Source organism: Rhinichthys klamathensis, unplaced genomic scaffold (genome assembly GCF_029890125.1).
Source record: "Rhinichthys klamathensis goyatoka isolate OS25496 unplaced genomic scaffold, OSU_Roscu_1.1 h1tg000176l_1, whole genome shotgun sequence".
In the NCBI taxonomy this organism is placed as follows: domain Eukaryota; kingdom Metazoa; phylum Chordata; class Actinopteri; order Cypriniformes; family Leuciscidae; genus Rhinichthys; species Rhinichthys klamathensis.
This window is the reverse complement of record NW_026606705.1, coordinates 8,786,904-8,799,030: the sequence shown is the minus strand read 5'-3', so window position 1 is coordinate 8,799,030 and position 12,127 is coordinate 8,786,904. Positions and strand designations below refer to the sequence as shown.

Here is a 12,127-nt window from a genome sequence, read left to right as displayed (position 1 = left end):
CCCAAATCCCAACCTATCGATACTTATTTACATGTACATTTTTTATCACTATCAAATCCCCAAATCCCAACCTATCGATACTTATTTACATGTACATTTTTTATCACTATCATAAACAGGAAATATAGAAAGCTGGTTAAGGACAATATAGAGTATCTCTTAATCAGCAAAAATATACAGAAAAATATCACTTTTTTTTTTACCACTGCCCTTAAATATCAAAGGGTGTTTTGCCCACCCCTTCTGGTGCCTGACTGCCCCTGAGAGAGATCCTCGGGTCAAGAAACCCCGTATGTTTGCGTGAGTGAACAAGCTTTACTCTTGTAATTTTGTAGTTTTCGTTGTCTGTGTTTTGATTGTCTCGTGTCTAGTCTATTCATGAGCATGCAAAACGAAGCATGCAAAAACGAAGCAAGCGCTTCGTAATTGTATTAAAAATATGATGACCTTTCATTAGTTATGGAATAGAATGACTGTAGTTTTATTTATTTTGTAAACCCCACCCACCACATCGAAAGCCTCTATGACGCCATAGATCCCCAGTTTCTTCCGTCTGACGCCGTGTGGCGCTACTACTGCGCACTGTTTACGGCACAGGAGACAAAGCAGCCAACTCAATTACAACACTGGATCAACCATACGCTTTACTTAACCATTTCACAGCCGAAACTCACTTAAGTAAACCTCAGGACACAAAGGTAAGCGATACGCAATCGAGAGTGTTTTATTTCGTCTCAGACGCGTCCATGATTCTGGTTTAGATCCAGTGATCCGGGTAGTTCGACGAGCTTCTCTGTTTTGTGCGACCAGGATCCGGTTCTGCCTCATCAGGTTATGTCCTGTGTGGCCTAACGTAGCCACACCATTGAGTTGTCACTAAGTCAAATATCCTCATTCTAGGTCTTTAAATGGTTCAGTGTAAGCTTTGTAAATCACCAAACAGTCTTTTTTACTAAATAAATCATTAGGAAATACAAGGAAATAAATCGTGTCGGTTATATCGTTATGGCAGGAGAGAAGTGTTTTCCTGTTGTTTTGTCTGCGAGCTAATGCACTAGCCGCTAGCATGTGTTGCTAAGGCTAGCGCATACATCTCGTCAGGTCGCGAGAGCGTGTGAGTAACGTTAGCTCGAGCTCGCACTGCAACTTCCTCGATAGAAACGCCTCAGATAAATTTAACATGTATATATTTTTTATTAAAACTATATGTACATATAATTTAATTGTCATTATTATTACAGTATATGGTTGGCCAAATGTACAATTTTGGTTATTCGTTGAATTATACCTTAGTATATCGTGACACCTGACAGGAAATGTAGGAAACCCTTACATTAATTCGAATAGTAATAGTTTATTCAGAGAAAATATAGCTATTGGGTTCCTCTTAAAGTCAAGAATTTCAAGCTCTTTAAACAATAAACACTGTTGCAATTCAAGAAATTAGGTATGTGTGAATATCACAGTATAGCTTTCTCCTATGTGTAGAACATAAATCATTACTGATGTTTTTTAGGCATCCATAGCAGCAGGTTCATTTAGGGCAGCTATGGTGAAGGAATTTTCCTTGCTGTGATTTTGATTATCTCTACAACTAGACATTATTTATCACCAAAAAAAAATATATTTATAATTTGTATGATGTGGTCAGCAACCACAGAGGAGATTCAAAAACAAAACAGGCTTATTAATAATTCAAAATCTCTGGATGAACGCAGGATAATAGCACAAACCACACAATGCATAAATGTGAACTGTCCAAGAATAACTGAAACACAGGGGTAAAACAAAGGAAAGTAAACTAGGCATGTAAAAGTAATATTTAACTATAGAAATAAACAAGGACATAATCAGTAACCACTGAAACTAAACAGAGTGGGAAAACAGGAAATAAAGGAAACAGAATAGAATGTCAAAATAGGGGTCCACATAACAACATAAACCTGACAACCTGCTCGTTGGGTCTATTTTATATGTAACTGTTAGTTCCGATCTCGAATCTGACTGGACGAGAGGCTTTCGAGACGAGAGGTTAAGACTGAGGATATTTCCCAATAGTATCCAGCACTTTCATGTCTTTCGTCTTCTGGGAGAAATTACGTGTTGTAAATCTGACAGGCTCTGGTAGCACATATAGCCCCTAAACTTAGCGATCAACTATGACCATTATAAATTAGTATTATCAAAAATGTCTATGTGTGTCGATACTGAAATATCTGAAACGATTCCAATACTCCTTTCTGCAGTATCGGTACACCGATACCAGCTGCACTTTCTTGCTCTCCTCTCCGACATGCATACATGCTCGCATCCGAAGCGCACACACATAATAACGCTTTATATACAGCCTCTGATATACAGGAGCCAAAATTACCTCATTTTCGTGGGTTATTAATGGTCAAATACACTCAAAAATAATGTCACAATGCCCATCTTGGTGGTGAGTAATGTAAAACGATTTTTTTCATTATAAAAACGAATAGATCGAGTTAGCAAATATCTATATGAAAAAAGCTTTGTATCATATTTAAGTGATCTCTTCAGAAGAAAGTTTTGATTGCCTAGACTTTCAATAGATGGACAAAAAAAAAAAAAATTTAAAATATCTATATGACAGTATATGCAGTGTTTTCCCCCATGGTATCAAAATGGTATCGAATATCAATACTTTTCAAGGTATCGTATCGAAGTTAGAAATTCTTCGTTACATAATTCATAATATTAAAAAACTTAATAATTCGTTACATTTATATAGCGCTTTTCTGGGTACTCAAAGCACTTTACATATGGAAGGGGGAAATCTCATCAACCACCACCAATGTCCGATTCCGATACCAGTTGTTTCCGATTCCGATACTAGTATATACAATAAAATTTCTGGCATCGGTATCGGCGAGTACTTCTACCCATGTACCGATCCGATACCCTTTTCTTAAACAATAACTAGTTATGCGCGCTAGCTTTGGTTAACGCTGCAAATCGTAGATCAATTCTTCTTCGCTGCTCTAAACAGTGGTTGCTTGTGGCAACACAGGAAGTTGTGCTGTTGCCACAAGCAACCACTGTTTAGAGCAGCGAAGAAGAAAGCGCGCGCTAGCAGTATGTAGGGGTGTGACGGTTATTATATAACCGTGAGACCGACGGTTATAGTTGAACACCGTCATTAGAACTCTATAACCGCCAAAACCGTGCTATTAAAATATTTTTTACAAACATTTTTTATCATAGAGAATGTTTAAATACTAATATCAGCTTACGAGGGAAACGGAGGCGGAGTTAGTGGTGCGTCGGAGGCTGAGTGCTGGAGATGATTCGGGAGAGGTCTGTCCCCCTTTACCGATCAGAGCGCGCGCTGACACGGTTAAGCCTTGTTTATACTCGACGCGTCCGCACGGCAAAAAATGACGCGCTGGGTGCGCAAGACCGGCAACACTTCATTTCGCTTGGCTGTGTGCACGGCTTTTTTTGTAACAGCGCGCGCGGCGCCGCGTCCGAGGATGACCGACTTCAAGCCGAATCTGCCCGAGCATGTATGTCTCACCGCACCGGCACGCAGTTTGCGCGTCTAAATTGCAAAGTTCATTTGTTAAGGTTTTGTTTACTGTGTGTGATTCATTTAATGGAAAGCACATTCACTTCTAGTTGTCTTGCTGTTTATTTTAAGAGCGAGTTGTCCTAACAGACGAACAGTTATTTAACCGAACGTCCTATAACCCCCCACCCCCGGACGACGACGGTTATGTTACGAACCGTCACATTTGACTCACGTCATAACCGTCATCACCAATCCTGAAACCGGCACACCCCTAGCAGTATGTCCGCTGTTTGGCAGTATTTAAGACTGGGCATTCTCTGACTGGACCAACCACCCAGTAAAACGGCGACATGTCTCATATGCCATACTGTAATTTCGAGGGGTGGCACAAGATTAGCAGCTTCAACACTTAATAAAGCATTTGAAGACGCGCCCCCCCGCAGAACACGATGGCAAGGACAGACAAGGATGAGCCGCGCCAGAATCAACAATCTCTGGAAGCTTCATTCAAACGAAGAGAAAAGTTTTCAAAAGACAGCCAACGAGCGATAAATATAACCGACAAAATTATCGAGTTTATTTTTCTGGATGACCAGCCGCTGTCAAAACTGAAATCCCGTGTATTTAAAGTATTAGATGTGTGGCTGCATTTTAAGTTCTTTTTCCCTTATATATACACACAAATAATATATTGCTGTGAAATGTATGTCAGATAATAAAAATACTCTAGTTCACTCTATGTATTTGTTCATGTTTTATTAAGGGATAAGTCTGAAGCACACCATAAAATAATTCTATTAATTCAATTCATACAGGGCTAGTATGAATTGCAGCTGTATAGATACACACACAGGTATCGGAATCGGTATCGGGAAGGGAAAAAGGGTATCGGAACATCTCTAGACGGCAGCCATATTGCACCAGAACGCCCACCACACATCAGCTTATTGGTGGAGAGGAGACAATTATAAACTTATTTAAAACACATGATACATTTACTTACATATATTTAAAAATCTGAATATCATGCTGCTCTTTAACAGCATTTGAATGAAGTTTGTATAATTTGTTATCAATATATGCTAAAAGAATATATAAGAAGCATGTTGCGATAGTCTGTGTGACCGGTGTTACATGGTTCAGGGTTTTATGGTCCGCCGAATACCTTGGTCCAAAGCAGGCCAACTCGGGCTTGAGGAGTGGTCATGAAAAAAGGTGGAGTTGACCTGAGTCAGGAGACGGTCGACACTGCTGCACATTTCCCATGTTATTATGCTACCAGCTAACTTCAACATTTAAGACATTTTAAACAGCTCAAAATGCACTTTCAGACACCAGCGAGTGTTTGAAATAACTTCCTTGCGATCCGATGGTGATTCTGATCACTGTATGAGGCGGAAAAATACTCTTATATATGCGATGCTAAAGGCTACTTATGCTAATCGTTGCCATAATAATAGTAGACAAATCAAATATGATTATAATTGTGTATTTATTTGGTTTCATATTTTATCTTTCTCTTCCCTCCCTGTGCCTTAATTTTGCATCCGTATATAGGCCTATGTCACACACTCCGGGTAACTTGTATAACGATGGGAGATATCGCTCAAACCTCCTCAGATTGCAATCATCACATAATTTCGTGAAAAATTATTAGAAATGCTCAGAAAAGTGATGTAAACATGATATTTTATCAATACTTTTCTAAATGTGTAAGGCTTTGGACTCTGTGTTGGAGTTGTTTTGCGCATTCCTGTGATTGCAAATAAATGGAATCAGGTGTACCTGAATAGGTATGTGTCCTCTTTTTATGGGAAATGGTAAATACAAATTTAAATCAGCATGATTGATGTGCACTCCTGACACAAATTAATAAATTACTGTAAAAAAAAAAATATTGTAAAGCATTGGTCAAATATCGATGCTGTAATCTGAGGTCTTTGAGTAAAGACCAAACGTTTGCTTTTGTCATGCTCATTTTGCAATCTAGCTAGTTTTCAGTCAGCTGGTGGGGTTTTTTACGTCATTCTATGTAGGCGAGTTAAGGGCGGGTTTAGAGCAGCGCTGCGTCACCCATTATTTACACTGCACACTTGTCGCACCTCACTCCACTTTATTCCTATGGGTGACGTCAAGCAACTTTGTTCCCATCCGGGAAGGATGCTTTGCGGCCAATGGCAATCTTAATGCAAATTAATCCGTTGAACGCGACGCAACTATCCAATAGAAGTAGAGACATGGAGACTGGGGAAAGTTTCTCGCGGGTCCCATTTGTTCTCGACGTCCTACTACAAAAACCACGCCCATAGTGGTAAACTTGAGGAACGCCCATCAATGTACAAATGAGGGGAGGCGTCGCAACACCAAGATTCAGTCGTGTCGCAAAAGTGGATCCGTACTGTAAATAAGGCGTCAAGCGCGCTACAGTGCAGGCTAATACACGCTCGCGTTTTCGGGTGTCGGAACATGACGGTATTGTCACTTGCACAAACGGGCCAGCATTGCATTGTAACTAAAGTTTATCATTAGCACGTCTTTTTAAGTCTTAGCAGTTTAAACATTCAAGCGATTTTAAACTATTCCGTACTCGCGTGCTCTCTGAGAGATGTTTTTCTCTGCGTGCACACGTGCAGTAAAGCCGCCTCACAAACAGAGTAACAAAAGTTATTTTTCACTGATTATATCGCTTTCACGGGGAAAAACACGCAAAATTGTGTCAAAATTCCGGTCTTGGTTAGTATGCTTGTAAACACAGTCGGTTATGTCTTAAATAAGCATAAAACGCATTTGACAGTGTGACAGTATAATGAAAACCGTAATGGATCCGTGCACTAGCTCTTAAAGTGGCAGCGAACAGAGAAAAAAAGAAACATGAAATGGTGGGGGAAATAAAATGTATAAATGAATATAAATTTTTTAAAGTAGTTAATACTGACACTAATTTGGGCAAATTCACTAATGAATTGTTTAAGATTTGAAACTTAAAGTTAAGGACTTGCAACTTGACTTGGATGTGTCTGTCTTGACCCGTGACTTGAATGCAAAAACTCGAGACTAAGCTACTAGTGACCTGCAAAACATTGACTTGTTCCGCCTCTGTTCATTTCGATGTTGGGCAGGACACAACTTCACCATTTATTTTAGAGTATCATTATCATATTCACAGGAATTAATATTATACAGCTTATTCATGTGTGAGCTGGATAATATACATGAATATTATATTCCCGGTCTTAATACATAACATCGGGACACAAGCGTATCCCATTGATGTGCAAAGCAATATGATCATTGTGACTAATCCTAAATATCCCAAATATTTATGCATAAGTAGTGCTGGCCATCAATAGTTCTTTTTGAACTATTCATAACTTCTCTTAGGAGTTATTTTTATGTTTTTGTTAATGTATAGCTATAGCATGTTTTACATGCAGTTGTGATAAGCTCTGAGTACTTTATACTTTTTGTATTTTTAGTTATCCTAATGTTTTTCTATGTCTTATCTAATTTTGCAGATTCTACAAATGAACACAAGTGATTTACACTATCTTAAATGGAGATCAATATGTCTGTTGCATCTGGGCTCAGATATAACATGTTAAGGTAAACATCTGGATGGAAGGAAGAGCCACACCCATGACACTTGAAGAGTTAAAAAGCTGCTTTGAATAGAGAGGTTTTCTTTCACTGCAGAAATTCTTTCTGCAATAATGGACGGAGAGGACAGCCTCTCACAGAAGACCGAGGATGCAAGCCACGAGCATAATGGCTCCAAAGATAACAAGAGAATAGAGGCCAAAGGAACCTGTTTAAAAATCGAAGGGAAAGATGGTTATGTGTTCAAATCATACAGAATTACTCCTCAAGAGATATTGGAAGCAAAACCCCATACTTGTCCCTCTGAGACACTGGCAAAAGACTCTTCTTTGGTGTCTTTGTCATTTGAGGGCACAGAGGAAGATGGGTCTTCTGAGGTCGATGGCCTTTCAACAGAGGATTCAGCAGCAGAAATTTGTGAAAAGCATGACTCTCAAACATCTCCAGCTATTTCAAATGAGAGCCAGAACATTGAAATAAATAATTCAGAAATTGAAACAAGTGTATGTATCAAAGCTGAACCAAATGAAACCGGTGAAATCTCTCAGGATGATGAAAAGTTATCATTTGATGGGGCCTTTGGCCCCTTTGCCACTAGAAGTTATGACGACGATTATGGTAACTTGTTCAGTGGGTACTCAAGTACTCTTTATGACGTTGCAATGGATGCTGTCACACAAAGCCTTCTATCATCCATAAGAAGTCCCCTTAACCCTAGAAAAAAATCTCCTGCTTGGAACCATTTTTTCATATCACCGCGTGATAGTACCAAAGCAATCTGTATGTACTGTATGAAAGAGTTCAGCAGGGGTAAAAATGAGAAAGACCTCAGTACTAGTTGTTTAATGAGGCATGTCCGAAGGGCTCATCCCACTGTTCTTCTGCAAGATGGCGAATCATTAAATAATTTGTCCAATTCCTCATCTTTAATACCTCCCAATATATCACCAAACAATGGAGACCTGTCTGTAAGCATCAAACAACCTACAGATAACCATACTCCACTGTCCTCCAGTCTAACTGAGGCCACAGACATAGTGTCCAAAGACTCTTTACAAAAGGTCAAACCAAAAGCAGAAAAGAGTGTCAAGAGTGACTCTAGTGCCGTTCCTTCCCCACATTCCTTTAACAACCATAATGACGATGCCACAGACTTGTTGACTGAATGCCCTGGATCAGCCCCTAAGAGCTCAAGTTCTCGGCGGCGCTCAGCAGTGTGGAAACACTTTTATTTATCCCCTGCTGACAGCTCAAAAGCAGTTTGTATTCACTGCATGAATGAGTTCAGTCGTGGCAAAAATGGGAAAGACTTGGGGACGAGCTGCCTTATTCGCCACATGTGGAGGGCCCATCGAGACATAGTTATTGAAGAAAACGGACAGGGCTCAAGCATTCCTCCGCCTTACACCACTCCGCCAACATTGCTGTCACGCACACAGGACTCCACAGAGGTCAAAAAGGAATTCCTCTGTATCTCACATCGCCCTGATACCATATCAGATGAAGTGCCCAATGATGACAGTGAGCACATGAGTCTTGAAGACGAGGCAAATGATTCTACATATCAATCTGGACAAGAGTCCTCACTTGATGCATCTTTTAGACTGAAAGGGGAAAATATACCTCTGTCATCCTCTCCAGAGGAACACACGGAGGGGCACAGCATATCCCAAGATCAGAGCTCAGTTTTTCAACAAAACAAGAAAATAATGAAACGGGTGAAATCAGAAGTATGGCATCATTTCATTGTCTCTCCTGTTGACCAACTCAAAGCTTTGTGTCGATATTGTCCCTGTGTGATAAGCCGTGGTAAACGAGGGGACTTTGGCACAAGCTGTTTAATGAGACATTTGATGCGACGGCATCCTGATGTTCTCAAAACCCAAAAAAGCACAAGTGACACAGTTTCCTCGCCTCGGTCACCTCATTCAACTCCTGCTGCAGAGGATGACATGACGACGAATGCAACGGACAGCCCTGTTGTTGAGAACAAACCCCACACCCTGCCTGTTTTCAGCAAAAAGACTTCAAAGCTATGGAATCACTTTTCTATTTCCACTGCGGACCCAACAAAGGTGGTCTGTTTGCACTGTAGCCGCACAATTAGCAGGGGCAAAAAGACAACCAATTTAGGCACTAGTTGCTTATTTAGGCACATGCAGAGATTTCATGGGCATGTGCTTGAAAATAATAGTAATATCTCAGGTGATGTGTCATCTGCTGAAATTCAAGTTAAGCAGGAGCTCATGGACATTTCTACTTATGGGGAGACTGCAGAAAAGTTCAGTGAATGCCACCCAGCTGCCAAAAAAATTACCAAACTCATTGCAGAAATGCTTGCACTGGATCTTCAGCCATCAACTGTAGTGGAAAATCTTGGCCTGAACCGGTTACTGGAATACCTCCAACCACAGTATTCTTTACCTTCCTCATCCTACTTCACCAGCACTGCAATCCCAGAAATGTATGAACGCGTGAAAGAAGTAGTTCTGACCCACCTAAAGGAGGCCGAAGGTGGAATCATCCATTTCACAACAAGTGTTTGGGTGAGCAGCCAAACTCAAGAGTACTTAATTCTTACAGCCCACTGGGTTACATTTGAGTCTCAAGTTCTGCCTCAGGGTCAAGATTTCCACTGCTCGGCCCTCCTTGGTGTTTCCTCAATTGACTGTGACTACAATATGCTGAATATACAGAAGCAGCTTGAATACCTTTGGGACACCTGGATTGGTTCCTCAGGCCTTAAAATTGGATTTACTGTAACGGATAATCAAACTATTGGAAGCATACTAGAGAGCAGTGACCACACCACCATGCAGTGTTTTGGTCATAACATAGACCTCATTGTTAACGAAGCCATAAAAAGTCAGAGGATGGTTCAGAACTTGCTTAGTATTGCCCGAAAAATCTGTGAAAGAGTGCATCGTTCTGCTAAAGCAAAGGAGAAGTTGGCAGAGCTGCAAAAAGCTTACCAGTTACCTGAAAACCAGCTGGTTCAGGATGTTCCCTCTAAGTGGAAAACATCATACTTCATGCTTGAGCGATTAGTAGAGCAAAAGAAAGCCATTGATGAGATGTCAATAGAGTGCAATTTCAGGGAACTGATAAGCTGTGACCAGTGGGAAGTCATGCAATCGGTCTGCAATGCTCTTAAGCCTTTTGAGGTAGCCTGCAGGGAGATGAGCAATCGCACTGCAACACTAGGTCAGGTCATTCCACTCATTCACATACTCAACCGAAAGATAGATATGCTTTTTGATGAGACAATGGGTATTGATAATATGCTGAAGTCTTTAAAGGAGGCAATGGTGACTAGAATGTCCCCTACACTTCATGACCCCAGGTACATATGGGCAACCATGTTGGACCCGAGGTATAAGACCTCCCTCTTTACTGAGGAAGAAGCAGAGCAGTGTAAGCATGACCTCATACAAGAGCTTGAGGTGTCTGCATCTAATTCTGTGGAGACTAAGCCACCACTGTCAAATGGATGTAGTGAAATACCAGCTTCATCAAACAGCTTGGCCTCAAACAAAGAGAACCTCTGGGCTCTTATGGATGACATTAGACAAAAAATCAAGCAAGAGGAGAGACCAAAATCATTGGAGCTTGCTGTGCTGGAGTATTTGGAGGAAGACATTCTTGACCAGAGTTGTGATCCTTTGGATTATTGGAACCTGAAGAAGTTACTGTGGCCTGACCTTGCCAAAGTAGCTGTACGCTATGTGGGTTGTCCACCCAGCATTGTACCAGCAGACACACTTTTTAGCACATCAAGTGTCAACTGTGCTCTGAATCAGTCCAGACCATTGCTAGAAAATCTTGAAGGACTTCTATTTTTAAAGGTCAACCTTCCTTTGATATATTTTCAGTACTGATGATCATGTATTTATATTTGCAAGGATGTTTCTTAGACTCTGAACTCTGATGACCACTCGAGTAACTTTTCTGAGAAGGCCTAATTAACCACAATTCATTTTACTGCGGTTCATTTTCAATACACAAGAGCATCTGAATATTTAACTGAATAAAAGACTGCTTTGAGTACTACTGTTGAGTACACTTGATAACTGGAGTCTTATTCCTGGTGAAAAGTGTTTTCAGGGAGGGAGGGTTAAATAGTTATAGGGGTAGTTATTGTTTGTTGCTGTACTGATTCTTTTTATTTTATAAAATGTATCTTTGTCTTCTCTCTCCTTGTGCCTTATACAAACTACTTCAGGTCAACATGCTGTAAATATTAATTGATGTGCAAAAGCAAGTCGTAGTCTTCTGATTTTAATGATTTTATAAAATTGAAACTACATGCTGAATACTGTTTTTATATAAATACATGGCCCAAAATAAATGCTGTGACTGAGAGATGTTTTAAATGTATTTTATTTAATTCTTTTATTGTGATTTTTGTGGCTCATGGTACTGTTAGAATTAGTTTTGTTTTTTTTATTATATTTTTTTTTTTGCTGATGATCGTTTTGTTTGTATTTGTTAAAAAAATGTACATAATGCTGTACTTTCAGGTTGAAATCTATTTGAAAATGTGTCTCAAGCACAAATCTTTTTTTATATAAATCTAAAGGGTTAAATTATGGGACATCAAGGAAGTGTACTGTACATTTTATAAATAATTTCCAAAATATAATTTGATAGAGGAAAAATTCAAACTGGAATAATTTAGTTTTTTTTTCTTTTGTGGTAATTTGTAAATAAAACTTTACACTTTGAAACCATGTTGCTTTTAAATTTATTGTTTCAGGTCATGTTTATTTTTTCTTGTATTTGTCACTGGATGCATATATTTTCCAAATCTGGATGATCTTGCTAAATCTATTCTAATTCTTATCCTAACTGGAAAAAAAAGTGGCAATGTAATAGGGGTATATTTTTGGCCTTTGTTGAAGAGGACATTAAAAATATATATTTTGTTTTGTCCATTCAATGGACGTAAATGGTCTCCAAAATGGTTTTGTTACTAACATGTCTTTTGTGTTCCGC

At 39.6% G+C, this 12,127-nt stretch overlaps 1 protein-coding gene across 1 annotated transcript; it reads left to right on the top strand.

Annotated features, from left to right (window-relative positions):
- Positions 1 to 540: 540 nt before the first annotated feature.
- Positions 541 to 11,868, top strand: zbed4 (zinc finger, BED-type containing 4). Its single transcript, XM_056260371.1, has 2 exons — positions 541 to 698; positions 7,051 to 11,868. Exon 2 carries the CDS (start codon positions 7,246 to 7,248, stop codon positions 11,008 to 11,010), a length of 3,765 nt encoding a protein of 1,254 aa, XP_056116346.1. The 5' UTR covers positions 541 to 698; positions 7,051 to 7,245; the 3' UTR covers positions 11,011 to 11,868.
- The last annotated feature ends 259 nt before the right edge of the window (positions 11,869 to 12,127 follow it).

Excerpts from the sequence above, each read along its gene's own strand:
- zbed4 (XM_056260371.1), top strand. The coding sequence starts at position 7,246 with ATGGACGGAGAGGACAGCCTCTCACAGAAGACCGAGGATGCAAGCCAC.